The 18,332-nt window shown below is 57.6% G+C and overlaps 1 protein-coding gene across 15 annotated transcripts in view; it reads left to right on the top strand.

The window, feature by feature from the left end:
- The window catches only part of SPTAN1 (spectrin alpha, non-erythrocytic 1), a 60,699-nt gene that overhangs the window by 41,756 nt on the left and 611 nt on the right, over window positions 1–18,332 (top strand). For 5 of the 15 annotated variants that reach the window (XM_032866002.1, XM_032865998.1, XM_032866003.1 and 2 more), the window contains 23 exons: window positions 22–125; window positions 223–385; window positions 763–777; window positions 2,384–2,515; window positions 2,935–3,072; window positions 4,231–4,335; window positions 6,223–6,431; window positions 7,211–7,331; window positions 7,509–7,630; window positions 8,196–8,328; window positions 9,877–9,975; window positions 11,437–11,596; window positions 12,167–12,243; window positions 12,807–13,016; window positions 13,291–13,587; window positions 13,915–14,027; window positions 14,437–14,454; window positions 15,658–15,720; window positions 17,023–17,077; window positions 17,442–17,638; window positions 17,732–17,785; window positions 17,860–18,006; window positions 18,082–18,229. In XM_032866002.1, the coding sequence (XP_032721893.1) occupies window positions 22–125; window positions 223–385; window positions 763–777; window positions 2,384–2,515; window positions 2,935–3,072; window positions 4,231–4,335; window positions 6,223–6,431; window positions 7,211–7,331; window positions 7,509–7,630; window positions 8,196–8,328; window positions 9,877–9,975; window positions 11,437–11,596; window positions 12,167–12,243; window positions 12,807–13,016; window positions 13,291–13,587; window positions 13,915–14,027; window positions 14,437–14,454; window positions 15,658–15,720; window positions 17,023–17,077; window positions 17,442–17,638; window positions 17,732–17,785; window positions 17,860–18,006; window positions 18,082–18,229 (2,880 nt within the window). The remainder of the gene's footprint in view (window positions 1–21; window positions 126–222; window positions 386–762; window positions 778–2,383; window positions 2,516–2,934; window positions 3,073–4,230; window positions 4,336–6,222; window positions 6,432–7,210; window positions 7,332–7,508; window positions 7,631–8,195; window positions 8,329–9,876; window positions 9,976–11,436; window positions 11,597–12,166; window positions 12,244–12,806; window positions 13,017–13,290; window positions 13,588–13,914; window positions 14,028–14,436; window positions 14,455–15,657; window positions 15,721–17,022; window positions 17,078–17,441; window positions 17,639–17,731; window positions 17,786–17,859; window positions 18,007–18,081; window positions 18,230–18,332) is intronic. The other 10 variants (XM_032866004.1, XM_032866011.1, XM_032866006.1 and 7 more) reach the window with 4 other exon arrangements.

Here is an 18,332-nt window from a genome sequence, read left to right on the forward strand (position 1 = left end):
CACGCCTCTGTGTGCCCACAGGAGGAGAAGATCGCCGCCCTGCAGTCCTTCGCTGAGCAGCTCGTCGCCGCTGGCCACTATGCCAAGGGCGACATCTGCAGCCGACGCAACGAGGTTTTGGACAGGTGCGTGTCGGTGCTGCGCGCGCACGGGCCCCGGGGAGCCTCCGGCCCGTCTTGTTCTCCGGGAGCTTCTCGCTTGGCTTCCATTTCACTCTCCCAGGTGGCGCCGCCTGAAAGCCCAGATGATTGAGAAGAGGTCAAAGCTGGGAGAATCGCAGACCCTCCAGCAGTTCAGCCGGGACGTGGACGAGATCGAGGCCTGGATCAGTGAGAAGCTACAGACCGCAAGTGATGAGTCCTACAAGGACCCCACCAACATCCAGGTGAGCCGAGCCGAGTGGCCGCTCATCCCCGAGGCAGCCTCGGCTTCGGGACAGGGTCTGAAGAAGGCAGCTTCGGCTGGGGGCTCCACCTAGAGAACCATGTCCTGTGTCCGTGCGGAAGCCAGCCAGGATTATGCCAAGAAGCTCAGCCCGCGGAGGGGTGTCACTAAATGACCCCATGGGCGACAGTGCCTTCCTCACCTGTCCCCGTGGAGGCCGTGTCCGCTAGAGAAGTGTGCGGCGTCCCCTCTAGCAGCTCTGCCCCACGCCGAGCTTCCCAGGGGAAGGAGGACAACAGAGCGAGCCTCTGTTTAGTAGCGGATATGTGCTTTCACCTCCGTGTACTGAACTCTTGTTATTTTAATCTGTTTTTGTAGCTTTCCAAGCTGCTGGTAAGTTTCTAATCTTCAAGAGTTTTTTAGTTAAATGCGCTCCAGTGTTTGTGTCCCTCTGCGTAGATCCTTGTCGTGGCCTCGTGTGGTCGGCTGGCGTCTCCTCACGCGTGCTTCTCATTTCTAATGACCCATCACACTCCATTCAAGTGTCCCTGTGGGATGTGGCTTTCTCTGTCGTAATTAGCCTGCACCCCTGCACCCCCTCCCTTGTCCCCATGTGTCACTTAGGCAAGTTCTGTACGATGTTTGATTTGGGGGCAGTAGTTAACTGCTGTCTTTTCAGAGGCGCTTCTTTAAAAAAAAAAAAAAAAAAAAGGAGTAACCAGTTTTTTCTGTATGGAGTTGTGCTCCCGGTTCTCGGTGGCCGAGGACAAGGCGTCTGGCATGGTGCGAGTCTGATGACGCAGCCAGGCTGCTGTCAGAGGTGCTGGTCCCTGGAGACAGACAGTTAAGTTGCCTCAGGGAAGCAGATGATCTGCTTCCAAAGCTCACCGGAGCCAGGGGTGAGAGATTAAGGAAAAAGAGGGACGTTGTTACGCAGGGGGCAGCGTAGGGGACTTTTCGGTGAAAATGTAGTCCAGATGGTGCTTTAAACGGATCAAAGAAATGAAGAAACGGGATAGGTGGGCTTTGAATCAAAGAGTGATCAGAGCAAGAAAGAGAAGCGGGAACTGGACTCGGGTCAGGGTTTGTGGGTATTTGAGACCCTGCTCGGACTTGGGCAGCGGAACGTGGAAGGAGGCCACCCGATGTGAGCTCTGCGCTCCGCCAGCCGGGCGGCTCCGTCCTTCGACAGTTGCTGCCCCTGAAATGAAACATTTGATGCAGAATCCTTCCCTGACCGTACTTTTTTTATTTTCTTTAAGTTCTTTTCCCCCAAATAACATCCCCCGAGACCCTGCCTTTCTCACCCAGAATTGTGTCACAGCTGTGTCCTTGCATTGTCTTGTAGTGTTTCCCGTGCCTTCTGTTGCTTTGCAGACTCTGAAAATCCCCTTGAGACCTAGCATCAGGAGCCTGGCATTCTCCCAGCCCTCTCTTTCCTTAGAAAAAATCATTTCCTACTTCCAGTCAAGCTTGGATTTTAACAGTGCTCAGGAGTTTTGGTTAATGACAGCTACAAAAGGCAGCAAAGTCAAGGTCTGGGGCAGCCGTAGTTACTCCGCCTGCCAGCCAAAGTGATCACGGCCTCATGAGTATGACAGGCGAGCCAGGTGTGTGTCACCTGTTAGATCGTCTGTCCGTGGAGAAGGTTGTGGATAGAAATTGATGTCCGAGTAGTTTAAACACTGCCGTTGGCTGCTGGTGTTTTCTGCAGAATGGTAGAATGTACCCAATTCTCGGACTTCCCTCCCAGCTGATTGAAGAATTGACTCCATTCCCCTGCTCCTGAGCTGGTCCATCTCCTTTCTCCCAGCCGGGTCCTTCTGCCCAGCTCCCAGAAGGCTGAACCCCACACTGTTTGACAAATGCCATGACTGCCTTCTATAAGAAATGTTGACACTTGCCCCCAGTTGTTTTAAGTTTCGGAGACTCCCTCTTCCCTAAACGGAGGTAACCTCACAGGACCTGGTTTTGAAAGGTCATCTTTCTGGAATTTTAGAGCAAGCACCAGAAGCACCAGGCCTTCGAAGCAGAACTACACGCCAACGCCGACCGCATCCGCGGGGTCATCGACACGGGCAACTCCCTCATCGAGCGCGGGGCCTGTGCGGGCAGTGAGGATGCTGTCAAGGTATGGGCCGCGTGGTGACAACTTTGAAATATGGCTTTAAGAACTAAGCAGATAGGAGTGCCTGGGTGGCTCAGTCGTTAAGCGTCTGCCTTTGGCTCAGGTCATGATCCCGGGGTCCTGGGATCGAGCCCCACATTGGGCTCCCTGCTGAGTGAGGAGCCTGCTTCTCCCTCTCTCTCTGCCCTTCCTCCTGCTTGTGCACTCGCTCGCTCTTTCTGTTAAATAATTAAATAAAATCCTAAAAAAAAAAAAAAAAAGAACAAAAGCAGATTGAAGATTTTTGCCTACATGACCGATGGGGAGTGTTGGTAAGAAGGGCTCCCGTGAGGCTGTTGTTCTCTCCCCACGAATCGCTCAGCTTTAGAAGAAGGGGCTCTTCCTGGACTTCCCCATCTCCAATGGCCCCTTCTCTTCCCCAGGCCCGACTAGCTGCCTTAGCTGACCAGTGGCAATTCCTGGTGCAGAAGTCAGCGGAGAAGAGCCAGAAGCTGAAAGAAGCCAACAAACAGCAGAACTTCAACACCGGCATCAAGGACTTCGACTTCTGGCTCTCTGAGGTAATGGCAGGTTTCCCCTCCCACCAGCAGAGGGTTTCTGGTCATTTGGGATAACAGGACAGTCAGTAAGCTCCAAACCATGAAAAAGGGCACCCCTTTCCACAGAATCTTCCTTATCACAGAGTCTTGTGCTCAAGGGGTCAGAGGAAATGAACGTTTTGAGAAGAGAGCGCAGATATAGATAGGAATTAGGCAGCAGCTCGCTTGTTTCCATGGGAATGCGAACAGGGAGCGGGGGTAGGGTCTGGGCGGCGGCAGCTCTAGAGACTCTGCCTGGGTGGAACCCAAAGTAACAGCTAAGTCAGGAAGCCAGAGTTAGTAGAAAATTTGGGCAAAGAAATTTTTGGAGCCTACCGTTAATATTTCTCTCCAGTCTACGCATATTTCCATCAACAGTAGCGTAGTTCTGTTTGTATACGGAGTTGATCTCAGAATATAATTTTTCATGAGTGTGTTTTGGGAGTATTATCCTGAGTCATTAAGAATTCTTCCTAAGGAGGCGCCTGGGTGGCTCAGTGGATTAAGGCCTCTGCCTTCAGCTCAGGTCATGATCTCAGGGTCCTGGGATCGAGCCCTGCATCGGGGAGCCTGCTTCCCCCTCTCTCTCTGCCTGCCTCTCTGCCTACTTGTGATCTCTGCCTGTCAAATAAACAAATACAATCTTAAAAAAAAAAAAAAGAATTCTTCCTAAGCATTTGAGGAGCTGCGTTGGGTCCGTCCTAGTCCTGCCATAACTGAACCATTCCCGTGTTGGTGGACGTTGACGTGTTCGCAGCATTCCGGTGGGACGTCTGCCCGTCAGCCTCGTGCATTAATCTCAGCCGCTGCTGCTGATTCTGCTCCTCGGCGGGGGCCCCCTGAAGTGCAATCGCCCCACAGTTCGCCCCTGAACCTCCGGGACCCTGCCTTGAGCTGTGATATCGCAAGTTCTAGGCTCTCAAGTCTGAATTTGATTGACAGGAAGGGAGAAGGACTCAGGCCGCAGGGGCTGATAGAGGCTGAGTTGCTGTGACAACATAACTTGGGGCTGACAAGTTTGCAGCTGGCCAGAGACCTGGCCAGACAACGGGGCACCCTGGATTTTCCGGAACACCCGCTGTGCCTCATACACACGGGGCACCACACGGTCACATCTCCCCTTTCCTGTTTCCCTGCCAGGTGGAGGCCCTGCTGGCATCTGAGGATTACGGCAAAGACCTGGCTTCCGTGAACAACTTGCTGAAGAAACACCAGCTGCTGGAGGCAGATATATCTGCCCATGAGGTGATCAGAGGGGGCTGGGCCCGTCTGAGGCGCAGCGGTGCCTGACCCGGGGAGACCCAGCGCGTGTGGGGGAGGAACGTAACGGCTGGCACCTCGAGCCACGTTCCCAGTGTGGCCTTGAGGCTGTTTTATACCCTGTGCTATTACCGAAGGCCCCAGCCAGAGTTTATGTGGGTTTGTCTGTTGGTAGTTGCTGTTTATATTAAAAAATTAATTTTAAAAGTTAAATTTTAAAAAGACAGTCTTAGGGGATTTTTGTCATTCTGAGAATGACAAAATGAGATGGAAAGCGGAGCAGTGGTCCCCGGGAGTTAGACACAGGTGGGGTGCAGCAAGGAAGGGACAGGGGTTTCCCTTGTGCTCACAGAACAACGTAGCTTGGTTTGGGTTACGGGACTCTAGGCGTGGGGGAGTCATGTGGCACTATGGACGCACACCCTCACGGACACCCTCACGGACACGGGTGGATGCACGTACAGTTGGTGAAATCTGTGGTTTTGCACCATGGATTGCACCGGGGTCCATGGCCTGGTCTTGGTGGGGCACCGCAGAAGCAGCTGCTGTGGGGAGGGACTTGGGGAAGGACACACAGGCGCGGTCCTGGTCTTTTGTTTTTGAAGCTGTCCTGGTTTTGCAGCTTCTTGTGAGTCCGTAATTATTTCAAGATGAAAAATCAAGAGTAAGTCTGAGAAAAAGAGTAGCACTTTTTATGAACGATAACCATGTCCAAAACCAAAACAAGATATAGTAAGAAGACTGGCATTGGCGGTGTTTCTCAAATCTCTTCAGTCCGGTTTAGTAGAACACAGCCAGATTCTCATAGCTGCTTCCAAATTCAGTGTGTGGGGTCGGTCAGAGCCGATGGAAACCCAGCCTCGCACAGGGGGTTCGAGAAGGGAGCGGTGTTTTCATTCACATGATTGTGGGTCCTCTGACACCAAAGTCAGTACATGGTAGGTGCTTAATGGTTAGTTGCAAAGTGGACTCTGAAACCCGATCCATCAGTGTTTCATACCATTTAATATTAAAAAGCCACTGGTCCATCATGGACATGGAATGTTTTTCTCATTGCACGTCTAAGTGCATGATGTCACAGAATCATTTGGAAAACCTTCTGACTGAAGCAGAATTACCTCTTGTTCCATGAGCTCCCACGTCCCAGTCGCTGACTTCACAGCCAGTCTCAACAGGACAACCTTCACTGGTTGAGCGGCTGGTCCCCCTCATGGAGGCCAGTGCACTTCCTCCAGAATTCCCACTTTCACCTGAAAGTTCAGGTTTTATCGGAAGCAGCAGACTCTGCCTTCCTGAAAGTGACAGGTTCACTTCCATCTTTCTGAAGAAGGCTCTGTCAGACGTTAAAGTCTGGATGGCCGTAGTCTGGTCATCGTTCTGTCTGTGAGGACAGCCCGTGAACGAGCGGCCAGCTCGGCTCAGGACACGGGCTTCTCCTCAGGACCGTCCTTGAACTTGAGCGTGCTGCTGAGTTGCTTGTGTGCGCTTCCCATGGTGTCACACAGGACACCGACACCGACACGTACTCTGAGATGGAGATTTGGTAAAATCCACAGCTTCTGCCTTCATAGGGATGCCCTCAAGTGAGGGGTTTCTCCCACGGCTCGGAGTCTGGAGGCATCGGCACCCCCAGCATGGCTGTCGTACCACATGTGAGCGTCCATTCAGTGAGGAAGGCAGATGGGGTCTTTGTGTCATTAAGAAAATAATTTTGACGTCTTAGAACCCCAGGGATCCACGTAGGCCACGTTGAGAGACCGTCCAGTACGCCACAAGGCCAGGCTGTCGGTGAAGAGTTCGAGACTTCTGCTTTCCAAGCAGACCGTCCTGGGAGAGCCGGGTTCCTCACCCCCCGTTGTGTCCCCGCCCCAGGATCGCCGGAAGGACCTGAATAGCCAAGCAGACAGCCTGATGACCAGCAGTGCCTTTGACACCTCCCAAGTGAAGGACAAGCGGGACACCATCAACGGTCGTTTCCAGAAGATCAAGAGCATGGCAGCCTCACGGCGAGCCAAGCTGAATGAGTCCCATCGCCTGCACCAGTTCTTCCGGGACATGGATGACGAGGAGTCCTGGATCAAGTACGTGTCCTCGGGCCTTCGCAGTCAGGTCCTCTGGGAGGTCCGTTGAGCCTCTGCTGGCAGGTGCTGGGAGCCACCGTACCAGGGGGGTCTGGAGCTCTGGGCGGCCTGGCCGTGAGGTCTGGCTCTCTCCCAGAGTGTAGCAGCACCTGGCCCACGGGGACACCTTGGCGGCTTCTGTTGCCCAGCTGTGCAGTTGACAGGGCCGTCGATGGCCTGAGGTGGGAACAGTATGTGATGATGGAGCCAGACTTTGTGTAGACCCTGCCCGGGGTCCCCAGGGAGATGAGCGAGTCTTGTTCCTTCTAGAAAAGACAGCCCAATATTCTGGGCAGGGTCAGTCCCCGAAGGAGGGAGAGTTGTTTTTAATTCCTTTCCCGTTGCAGTCAGAGGGGATTAGCGTTTTGTAAACACGCCATATTTTAAGGACAAAAATCCCGTCTCCTCTTCCTCGCTTCCTTAGAGAATGTTGTCCAGGTTTTTTCTATATTTCCACGTGTGGTGTCTGCACGTTTGGAAAAGCGGGGCTGGTGAGGCGACCCCGCTGGCGCCTCCTCGTTCTCCTGCGCACCCTGACCCTGGTGGGGCTCCTACATGCCCGCGCCGGTGCCCTTCGTTTGGGAAGTGGAGGCTTTTATTTTCCAGAAGACTGGTCGGGGTTTTTGTGGCGAGATCAGCAGGTGTAGGTGAAGGACATGGGGTCCGGAGACGTCACAGCTCCTGACCAAACCTGTCCAGTTGAGAACTCGGGGTGCAGAGCGCCTGCCCGTGTTGTGCAGGGAGAAGAAGCTGCTGGTGAGCTCTGAGGACTACGGCCGAGACCTAACGGGCGTGCAGAACCTGAGGAAGAAGCACAAGCGGCTGGAGGCGGAACTGGCGGCCCACGAGCCCGCGATTCAGGTGAGGGGTGGGCGATGGGCAGGAGACCCTTTGCCCTCGCGCTTTCTGCTGTCTGCGGTGTCTGCGAGCCCTCGTTCCACAGCCGGAAGAGAGGACGCCTGGGTCTGATGCTGAGGCCTTTCTCTGGACACACCGAGGGGCAGGTGATAGCTGTTGTTGTCGTTTCTCGCCCGTCAGGGTGTCCTGGACGCTGGGAGGAAGCTGTCTGATGACAACACCATCGGCAAGGCGGAGATCCAGCAGCGCCTGGCCCAGTTCGTGGAGCGCTGGCAGGAGCTGAGGCAGCTGGCGGCTGCTCGGTGAGCGGCCAGGGAAGGGGCGCGGGCGCTGCGCGTGGAGGCCAGGACCGGGGCTGCCGGCCCTCTGCCGCCTCCTGGACCCTCGTCCCGGGCGCGGGCGCCGCACCGGCTTGTTTCGGAGCCGCCTGGACTGGCCCGTGCTGAGCGGGTTCCCTTGCGCGGATCTGAACCCGCATACGGCTCCGGAGCTTCTCCTGTGAACAGCCCTGTGTCGGCTTCACGTGACGCAGAAGGGTTGATGGAACCAGCCACATCCCGTGTTTGAAGGAAAAAAAAAACACAACTTTTTTTTTGTAGAGGTTTTTTTGAGCTTTTTTAGTTTATTTGACAGATAGAGCAAGAACGGGAGCACAAGCAGAGGGCGTGGGAGAGGGAGAAGCAGGCTTCCCGCCAAGCAGGGAGTCCAGTGTGCGGCTCGATCCCGGGCCGCTGAGATCATGACCTGAGCCGAAGGCAGCACTTAACTGAGCCACCAGGAGCCCCAGGAATGTTTTTAAATACACATTAGCTGTGAGGGTTAAAGTCGGATGACATCAGTGGCTCCTGTGGTGTGTCCTGTCATCAGGGGCCAGCGGCTGGAGGAGTCCTTGGAGTATCAGCAGTTTGTGGCCAACGTGGAAGAGGAAGAAGCGTGGATCAACGAGAAGATGACCCTGGTAGCCAGCGAGGACTACGGAGACACGCTTGCTGCTATCCAGGTCAGAGAAGCTGGCGCGCCGCCCCTCGCTTTGTCCAGTGGCTGCGTTGGTGCCGGGAGATCCCCCGGCCGGCAGCCTCCGCCTCTGGCTTGGTCACAGTCCTCCAGACCTCACGCTAGAGATGCTGCTCCTCTGTCCAAATGCACCACGGCCGACGGCCCGGAGCCCACAGGCTCCTGATGTCCATGGGGGTCCAGCAGCTGCCACCCCGGCGCGCCCTTGGCCGGGGGGCCGTACAGCAGGCGTTGTCCTGGAGGCTGGAGGTCTGAGACCAAGGTGTAGACAGGGCCTCGCTCCCCAAAACTTCTAGGGGAGGCCCGTTCCGGTCTTCCAGCTTCTCGCCGGCGCGCTTTGTCTTGTGGCCACGTAACCTCAGCCTCTGCCCTTCACGGCTCTCCCCTCCGCATCTATCTGCCCGCGGCTCTCCCTCCGGGCCACTGCATCTGGAGTTCCCGCTCAGAAGGACGCAGGTCATCCTGGACTGGGCCCTGCCCCAGTGGCTTCTGAGCATCTTCAGTTGGTTTTGTCTGCGTCTTCCACATCCCTAGGTGCCAGGAGTCAGGACATCGTTCTTTCTGGGGGAAGCATCTCCGCTTCTGCCTTCAGTACGCTGTGTGACAGCCCGACAGGTCGCAGTGGCTTGTTCCCTGAGGGGGGTCCCTCACCAGCACCAAGGTGTGGCAGCAGGCCGAGAGAGCCGCCATTGTCACCAACGGCTGGCACGACTCTGTGTCCCCTGACCCCCCACACCTCCCTTCCTCCAGCGGCCCTGCCCCGTGTCCGTAGGTAGCTCTCAGAATGGCAGAGACAGAAGCTTCCAGTTTTAGCTTCAGATGTTACATGACCTTGGCCATGCTGTGTTCCGTTGGTCCGACTGGTTGCAAGCAGCCCAGAGCCATGGGCTAGTTGAACGGCCTCCTCTCTTGCTGGGGGGACCCCCACCCCATAAAGCCCCACTTTATGGTCAGATGTTCCCAGATGTGGGCCACCGGCCGTGGAGGCAGAGGTTGCCTTCCCCAGAGTCTGGGTGGTCCCTGAGCCACATTCTCAGAGTGGCTGTCCTGGTTGGCTGGTCAGGGTGCTTCCGGTGGCTTAGAGGGAGGGATTTCCTGTCCCCAGGAAGCCCACATAGAGCCATCGTTTCCAGTCTTTCAGGTCTACCGAGGACGGGGACACTTGGAAGGTCCCTTAGGAGCTGTATTCAGGGAAGCCATCTGTTGGGTTCTGTCTTAAGCTCCACGGGGTTGTTTCCTATGTGGCCTTCCAGAGGGGACAGAGGGACACTGTAGTGGTTGCTCAGCAAGAGCTTAACCCCTTCAGAAGGGCCTTCCTGGACGTCCCTGCTCCAGCTGAGCTCACCGCCAGTTACCCTTGCTGCCTCCGAGTTTTACCACCCTTGTGATTACCCACCGACGTCAGTCCCCAGCTGGACTGGGCTGCCCCAGAGGGCAGGCGCCTTCCAGCTCTGGTACCCTCCGACCCGCAGCCGGGCCCGCCCACCAGCCCATGCCCGGCTCTCAGCCACCGGCCTTTCTGCTTCCACTGCAGGGCTTGTTGAAGAAACACGAAGCTTTTGAGACGGACTTCACGGTGCACAAGGACCGTGTGAATGACGTCTGCAGCAACGGACAGGACCTCATCAAGAAGGTGAGCTGGGGACACGCTCACTTCCCACACCCGACACCTCCGTGCCGGGGCCGGGGCCCCACAAAGCCCATCTGCTTGGAATATCCACCCCAGAAAGGTTTGCTTGGAGACCGGGAGCAATCCCACTGCCGTATTTCATCACAAAAGAAAGAGTCTGCAATTGGGCGGACGTTTTCCCCCTTACCGAAGCCAATTAGTGACGTTACTGTGGGGCACGTACGTTCTGTGCGCGAACTAAGCAGAGAAGCCTCCCTTCAGCCGCCCTGGCCCCCCACAGGGCTCTTCCCTTAGTTCGCTTCTGTGGTAGTACAGGCTCTCGACAGAACTGGTTGGAGATGCAGGAAGCATCACGAGAGCCGCCCCTACCCAGGACAGAGCCCGCTCCTCGACGTGCGTTGCTCCACAAAGCCTGGCTGCTGTCCACGCTGGCTTAGAAATGAGTGTGTTTAAGTCACAAGACTTGGGTGTCACTCAAACAGCCCCCTAGCGAGAGAGCAGAGGGGAGGGGTCCCGGGGATTTCTCCCCGGCACTGAAGTCAGGTCCGTGGCACATTGGAATTCCAGGTCCCCAGTTAGTTACCGCCGATCACTTAGGTGCGGTGACAGGTGTTTGGTACTGGAAGACAAGAACTTTTCACAACTATAATCTGTTGCAAATGTAACTAGTAGAGAAGATTTCTCATCCCGGCCTTTGCTGCGGTCAGCATGGAGATTCGGTTCATAGGTAACAGCATGTTCAAATCCATGTTCGGATTTGAGCTTTTTTTCTTTACCCTTATGGGCAAATGAGCTACCGTGAAGCTCATGTCCGGTCCAGACTGTGTACAGAGGGGGAGGAGGTCTGTGTCCGACCGTCACCCACACACAGCCCTGCGTCTCAGTCTCTGCTCTTTCCGCCTGCGCGGGGACCAGCCTGTGACTGTCTGCGGCCAGCAAAGGAGCCCGGTGCTGTCCGCAGCAGTCTGTTTCCTCCTCGAGCTTCTCTCTAAATTTTATGCTGACTTGTGTGTGTTCTCAGACTCCGTTATTCCAAAACCAAATCCGAGTGTTTGGGGCCTAAGAATTTCCAGTGTCTGCTTTCTATGAGCCATTGTGTTTGTTGCTTGTGTTGGGAGCCGCTGTTTGGATGTCTCACATTTTATGTCTAAGTATTTGCTCTTTTACTGATTTTTATTATCAGACACACTAATGAGTACGTCACTGTGATGTTTCAGCTCATTCCTCGTTTCTTCAGGACTCATTCTTATCGGTGAAATTGCCAACAGTCATCCTCTCAAGGCTTTTACTCATGTTGCCTTTAGAAAATCTTTAACCTGTTCTCCCCTGGAGGCTGGTGCTGGGCCGGAGGCGCAGGGCCCGCCTTGCAGCCCTGGAGGACCTGCCATGGCAGGGAGGCCGTGGATCATCCGGCCAAGGCAGGGCGTGAGGCCGACCAGAGTGTGCCTTCTCTTTATGGCCTAGAACAATCACCACGAGGAGAACATCTCTTCAAAGATGAAGGGCTTGAACGGGAAAGTGTCAGACTTGGAGAAAGCTGCCGCCCAGAGGAAGGCCAAGCTTGAGGAGAACTCGGCCTTCCTTCAGTTCAACTGGAAGGCAGACGTGGTGGAGTCCTGGATCGGTGAGCGCTGTCCCGCCCGGCCGGGAAGATTGTTCCAGAGCCGTAGCTCATTTATTATCTAAGCAGCTGGTCTTCTCCAGAGAAGAAATGGTCTAACGCGGGCATTTCAGTCATGTCCGGCGGCCGAGAGTGGGGGACCCCGTGGCGCCCGGCACTGGGCCAGCACCAGGGTTAACAAAACAAGAATCTTTAAACCCTGGGAGAAGCAGTAAGCGTCACAGCTAAGCAAGATGGCGCAGCAGCGGGCCCCCAGCGGCTCTGTCCCCTCGCTGCCCGGGCACAGTCCGGCTCCCGAGCGCAGGGCGGCTAGGCTCGGATTTCAGGACCCCTGTGACCCTCGGGATTGCTGTCACATAAGTGGCAGTGGAAACACATCCAGGGTGAGCTGGAAGGATCTCCCTACAGCTGGCCAGTGGGGCCCAGGCTGCGAGGAGGAAGGGGCAGCCGGCGTGGGGTTGGGAATCCTGCAATTTAACCATCAACGGGGTGATAGGTGCGCCTCGGTTCGCTTTTTTCCCTTCGTCATTCGCTGTACCAAGGCTGGCCTGTTTCCCACGCTTGGTTCCCTAGGTGAGAAGGAGAACAGCCTGAAGACAGATGATTATGGCCGAGACCTGTCTTCCGTTCAGACTCTCCTCACCAAACAGGTCAGTCGTAGCCCCTGTCAACAAGACTGGGACGTCCGCGGCTAGCGCTTCCCGGTGCACGAGTGGTGGTCGGCGTCTTCCAGTGAGAACGGCCGTAAGGGCCCGGCGGGAGCGAGGTCATTCTGGTTCTCGGGGAGCTTCCGGACGAGGCTTCGGTGCTAGAGCGGCGCGGCGCTTCCGGGGAGCAGAGCGGTGGGATGTGCTGGGGACTTAACCCCCAGAGCTGACTCGCTTTGCCGCGAGCCGGGGTTGATGGGGAAGGTCTTGCCCGAGGAGAGGCGTCTCAGCTCCGCTCACGAAGGGCAGACCGCAGCTGTCGGCGGGAGGCAGCCATTCCTTCTGGGGAGAGATGGTGGGGAGAGCGTCGCACATTTAGGGGACCCTGAGCCTCAGTCTGCCCAGGGGGCAGGAGGATCTCAGGACAAGGTGGGGACTCGGGGCTGACCATGTGGCCGGGGCGGCTGGCTGAGCAGACCGGTGCCATCAAGCTGAGCCACTGCGGAAGGGTGGCTTCTAGCATCCCAGGCGACCCTGCAGACCGGGCCCACCGCTCTTTGTTCCAGGAAACGTTTGACGCTGGCCTGCAGGCCTTCCAGCAGGAGGGTATCGCCAACATCACCGCGCTCAAAGACCAGCTGCTGGCTGCCAAACACATTCAGTCAAAGGCCATCGAGGCCCGGCACGCCGCCCTCATGAAGCGATGGAGCCAGCTTCTGGCCAACTCGGCCACCCGGAAGAAGAAGTTGCTGGAAGCACAGAGTCACTTCCGCAAGGTAGGAGCGGGCCCCTGCAGAGCTGCCCCGGCCCGGCTGTGGGGACATCTGCCCCCCGGCGGGGAGCCCGCCAGAACCCAGCAGGGGGCCCTTTGCCTCCGAAGCACCCGAGACAGACTGAGGGGAAAGGGTAGCGAGGGAGGTCAGAGGCCTTTTGAGACATGGAAGTGGGGCACCCCGGCTTGCCCTGGCTGCCCCCAGCACGACCGCTGCCTTCCTGTCCTGCCTCCTGGGTGCGGCCCGGGGGCCCTGACGCAAGCTGCTCCGCTTCCAGGTGGAAGACCTCTTCCTGACGTTCGCCAAGAAGGCCTCGGCCTTCAACAGCTGGTTTGAGAATGCCGAAGAGGACCTGACCGATCCCGTGCGTTGCAACTCCCTGGAGGAGATCAGAGCTTTGCGCGAGGCCCACGACGCCTTCCGCTCGTCCCTCAGCTCTGCCCAGGCCGACTTCAGCCAGCTGGCCGAGCTGGACCGCCAGATCAAGAGCTTCCGTGTGGCCTCCAACCCCTACACCTGGTTCACCATGGAGGCCCTGGAGGAGACGTGGAGGAACCTGCAGAAGATCATCAAGGTGCCCAGCGCCCCCGCCCGGGGCCACCAGCCAGCAGCCCCCGCCGCCAGGCTGTCGATCAGCCACTCCCCCTTACCTCTTGCCAGAGTTCTTGGGGGCCAGTTGTGAGCGGCGGGGAGTGGAGGGCTCTGAGCTCCCCGAGTGTCTCCCGGGCTCCTCCTTCGGGTTGATGTCAACATCCGGTTCGCCCTGCCCCACAAAACCGTGATTTCTGGTCACGTTCAGCGTCCAGAAACGGAAGTCGTTAGGCCGCTCGTCCACCCCGAGGGCAGACCAGCAGGAAGGACAGGCTCTGGTGACACGGCCTCTCCTCCCTCTGGGCCCTAGGAACGGGAGCTGGAACTGCAGAAGGAGCAGCGCCGGCAGGAGGAGAATGACAAGCTGCGCCAGGAGTTCGCCCAGCACGCCAACGCGTTCCACCAGTGGATCCAGGAGACCAGGTGCCCCCCGCCCCCGGTGCACAGGCCCCCAGCACTCTGCTCCTGGGCCCCCGGCTCTAGCGGGAGGGGAGCTCTGTGGGAAACCGGAAGGCGGCTCGCAGTAAGGAAGGAGAGTTAGGGGTGCACCCTGGTCTGGCTCGAACCGGAGGGGCGGGCAGAGTCTCGAAGGTACTTTTTCTGAAGGTCAGGTTGCTAGGTGTCCTGGATTGGGTGGAGCCCTGCGTGGCCAGTGGTCAGTCCTAGGCAGCACCGCGGTGATACACAGAACAGAGTTGAATGCAACGTGGGTACTGATGTTCTCGGTTTTGTTTTTCTTTTCTTTGCTGTGTCTCTCTCTGTCCCCCACCTCCCGACCGCTGCTGTCCGGACGCCACTTTGTCTTGCGGCTGCTTGGATCCCATCTGCACAGAACGTATCTCCTCGATGGGTTAATATTGTCTTCTTGTTTCTCCGGGCTCGTGGTGTGGTGGTGTCTCGTGTGCTTGTCCCCCTGCCCTCTGTCCCCCCATGGCCTGGCTTGCAGAGGATCCCAGGATGGGCCTTTCTGCCCCAGGAGGGCTGCACTTTCCCCATCCCACCCTCGCCCCACCCCCGTCCCCGTCCCCCTACAAGGAGTTTGTGCCTTGCCCCACGCTGTCCTGACAGCCTGCGGTCTGGGGAGGGGAGCCACTCGCACCTTCCTGTTCAGATTCCAGGGGTTCTCAGGGAACGTGACCAAGCCAGAGGGCCAGAGCTGGAGTCCAAAGCCTCTGAGAAACCCCATGCTTGTTTAGCCATTGGGATTTCACTGGCCTTCTCTTCTGCTTCTCCCCGTGTGTCCGGTGGGACCATACTTAGCTTCCTAGGAGGTCATGGTCCTGCATGGAGGAGGAGATTCAGCGGGTGCAGTGAGTCCCCAGCTGTGTACTGACCCCTCCCCCAGGGCCCCACCCCCCAGCGTTCCCAGGAGAAGGGGAAGAGCATTGTTGCCCCTAATAGAAGGCAAAAGTGCCCGGGGTTTCGTGCGATGGAGAGATGAGGCTAGGGAGGAGCCCCCCGGGAGGAGCAGGGCGGCCCTGCCCAGTCCAGTCCTGGGAGTGGCGTCTCCTCTAGACTTTGGCCTCTGCCAGGCCCACGTAAAGCCAGGGTAGCGCGGGGGCCAGGGGTGGGGCGCGGGCCTCAGCAGCTGAGACGAGCGCTGCTGGGGTTCTGCAGATGGGTAGTTGGGGCAGCTCAGCATGGCACCAGGAGAAAGAGGCGCACGTTGACGCGACCACCTGTGCTGAAGGGGGGGGTGGGATTTAGGGGTCACGGTTTCTAGCTTGAGTTCATTAGCCCCCTGGCCTCCACTCCCCTCCCCAGCCCTGTGGCTGTGTCTGCCAAGCTGGTCTTGTCTCCGTGGGTGCCATGCTCCCCTTCCCATGTGGCTCCTCCCTAGCCCTGTCCCGTCTTGCTTGGTCCCAGTGTGAGCTGCCCCAAGGCCGCCTGTCCTCCCTGCGGCCGGTGGCCCAGCCCCACCAGGTCCTGCCTGGGCGCCAGGTTGCCCCGCCTGTGCACCGCCAGCTTGGGCCTTGTGGCGCGTGTCTGTCTCAGTCTGCTCTTGCCTGCCCGTGCCTTTGGTGTATTCATTTGGTTTCTTTTCTTTGACTAGCATAGCGTATCGTCGGGTCATTCGTGTCTATCAGTATGAAGTTGGGGATGATCTGTCCGGAAGGTTTTTCTCCTCTTATTTCTCTTCTTCCCTCACTGTGGTTTTACCAATGCACTCTTGACTTCCCCAGGCGGCTCCGCTTTCTGACTAACCCACCGCCCTCGGCCGCTTGGGAAGGAGGGATCTGTCCTCCTCCCACTGCTCCGGCACCCGGCCTCCTGCCCCCGGGGCCGGGGGGTGTTGCTTTTCCCTGGGGGCCATGGCGTGACTGTGAGTCTGAACTGCTGGGGTAGGAGGAAGCCCGGTGCCTTGCCTTGCTCGAGCACTTTGAACTTGGGGAAATTTCAGAGCTAACCCGGGCTCGCTGGGTGTTGAAAGGGTAGGTTGGGGCACACGTGGGTGCGGGGGAGGCTGGGCTAAAATCCCACCACAGACCCGCGCAGTGTGACTCGTCCCTGCACGTAACCCCAACTCGTTTGTTGTCTTCGTTCACTGGTGGCCTTCTGTGACCGCACACTGTATAGCGTCGGGAAGATGGAAGCTCCCCGGGGCACCCTGTTCTTGAAACTTGGCCCTGGGAGCCTCTGGCCCAGACAGTCTCATGGAGCCTGAATCTGGGGCTTAATCACAGCCACCTCCCTCCTTTGGGCAGAATTAGAATCGCTTTCAAAACCCAAATCTGGTCATGATCTCTTAGCATCCCAGCTTCGTGTCTGAGGGGGCATCTGACTGCATCTCTTCCATGGCTGTCACACCCTAGAATGTGGCTCCCCTCCTCAGGAACCTGCAGGAGACTTCCAGGGATTTCTGGGGGTGGGGGGCAGCGCTCTATTTGTCAGCCTCTCCCTGCTAAGGTCTCCGCAGGGGGGCAGGTGCCAGGGGTGTACAGAGCAGCCTTCTCCCCAGTGGCTGCAGAGAGGGCATGCTGTCAGGCCCATGGGCCCTCTGACGTCCCATAGAGCAACTTCAGCTTGGTTCCTCAGGTACCCCTTGAGGGCTGAGGGCCTAGTTTGAGTGAGGGACCAGGTCCTAGCCTGGCTGGGCCGGAGGAGCCACATGAGAAAGGGTCCTAGCCTGGGAGCAGGCTGGGTGGGGCTCGCCCCTGGCCCCCCAGTTGGCCTGGGGCAGGTGGCACCCCCCCTGGGGTGGCAGCATCCTGTCTCTGAAGCAGGAGAAAGACTGCCTCCGCTCCCCGGCTCCCAGGGCCCCTTAGGAAAAGATGACCAATAGCAGATAGGTTTCATTTCCTTGAAAAAAGAGATTTAAAAAAAAAAAAGTTTCAAGACAGCAGGCACTGTAACCTGGGGATAGTTAGGTTTGAGCTCACAATCCGGCCCTCCCGCCTCACTGTGCTTCTGTGTTCAGGTCCTGCATGGTGGAAGAATCTGGGACTCTGGAATCCCAGCTCGAAGCTACCAAAGTAAGTACCCCCTTTGTTTAAAGTCTGGCAGGAAGGAGGCTGGGTGGGTGCCTTTCTCCCTTTGCATAAAGCAGCACAGAACACCATCTTGTTTAGAGAAAGTCTTTTGCTTCTGACAGTTGCCACATGGTGTCTTACCAGAAAAGAAAGAGGGCCGTTTGGTTCTTCGTGTATAGTTTCCTCCGCAGTCTGACCCTGCTTGTCCCTCCGTGGACCAAGGCTGCTGAATTTCCCCTCGCACCGCCCCACACCGCCCCATGCAGCCCCGCAGACCTTGGGCTGGGAGCACTCTTGAACAGGCTCTTAAGCCCGGTGACTGAGGCGAGAGCCCCTGTCACCTACATCCTCCCTCCCCTGCCCGTAGCGCAAGCACCAGGAGATTCGAGCCATGAGGAGTCAGCTCAAGAAGATTGAGGACCTCGGGGCAGCCATGGAGGAGGCCCTGATCCTGGACAACAAGTACACGGAGCACAGCACCGTGGGCCTGGCCCAGCAGTGGGACCAGCTCGACCAACTGGGCATGCGCATGCAGCACAACCTGGAGCAGCAGATCCAGGCCAGGTACGCGCCCCCAGGCCCCCTCTAGCGTCCAGCACTCGCTCTGCTGGGATCCAACAGACTTTGCCACCTGCTCACTCCTTCCCGTTCTTCTAGGAACACAACCGGAGTGACCGAGGAGGCCCTCAAAGAATTCAGCATGATGTTTAAGTGAGTATGGCCTCCCGGGGGTCGGGTGGCAGGCTTGGCCCTGCGGCCCATGCTGAGCAGCCCTCGTCCGGCAGACACTTCGACAAGGACAAGTCGGGCAGGCTAAACCACCAGGAGTTCAAGTCCTGCCTGCGCTCCCTGGGTTATGACCTGCCCATGGTGGAGGAAGGGGAGCCTGACCCCGAGTTCGAGGCAATCCTAGACACCGTGGATCCAAACAGGTGAGCGGGAGGGAAGGCAGCAGAGGTGGCTGTGCCTGTGGCTCTTCCTGGCTCACTGCGTTTGCCCCTCTCCAGGGACGGCCACGTCTCCCTGCAAGAGTACATGGCCTTCATGATCAGCCGTGAAACCGAGAACGTCAAATCCAGCGAGGAGATCGAGAGCGCCTTCCGGGCCCTGAGCTCCGAGGGGAAGCCCTATGTGACCAAGGAGGAGCTGTACCAGGTCTGGGGTTCTGCTTCCCTGCCCCGGGGGTGGAGGTTTCCTATCTAAATGGACAGACGTCCCTGTGGAGACGCTCTGTTGGGCACAGGCCTTTCATCCCTCT

The sequence above is a fragment of the Lontra canadensis genome, unplaced genomic scaffold, assembly GCF_010015895.1.
Source record: "Lontra canadensis isolate GAN:19392208 unplaced genomic scaffold, GSC_riverotter_1.0 scaffold30, whole genome shotgun sequence".
Classification (NCBI taxonomy): domain Eukaryota; kingdom Metazoa; phylum Chordata; class Mammalia; order Carnivora; family Mustelidae; genus Lontra; species Lontra canadensis.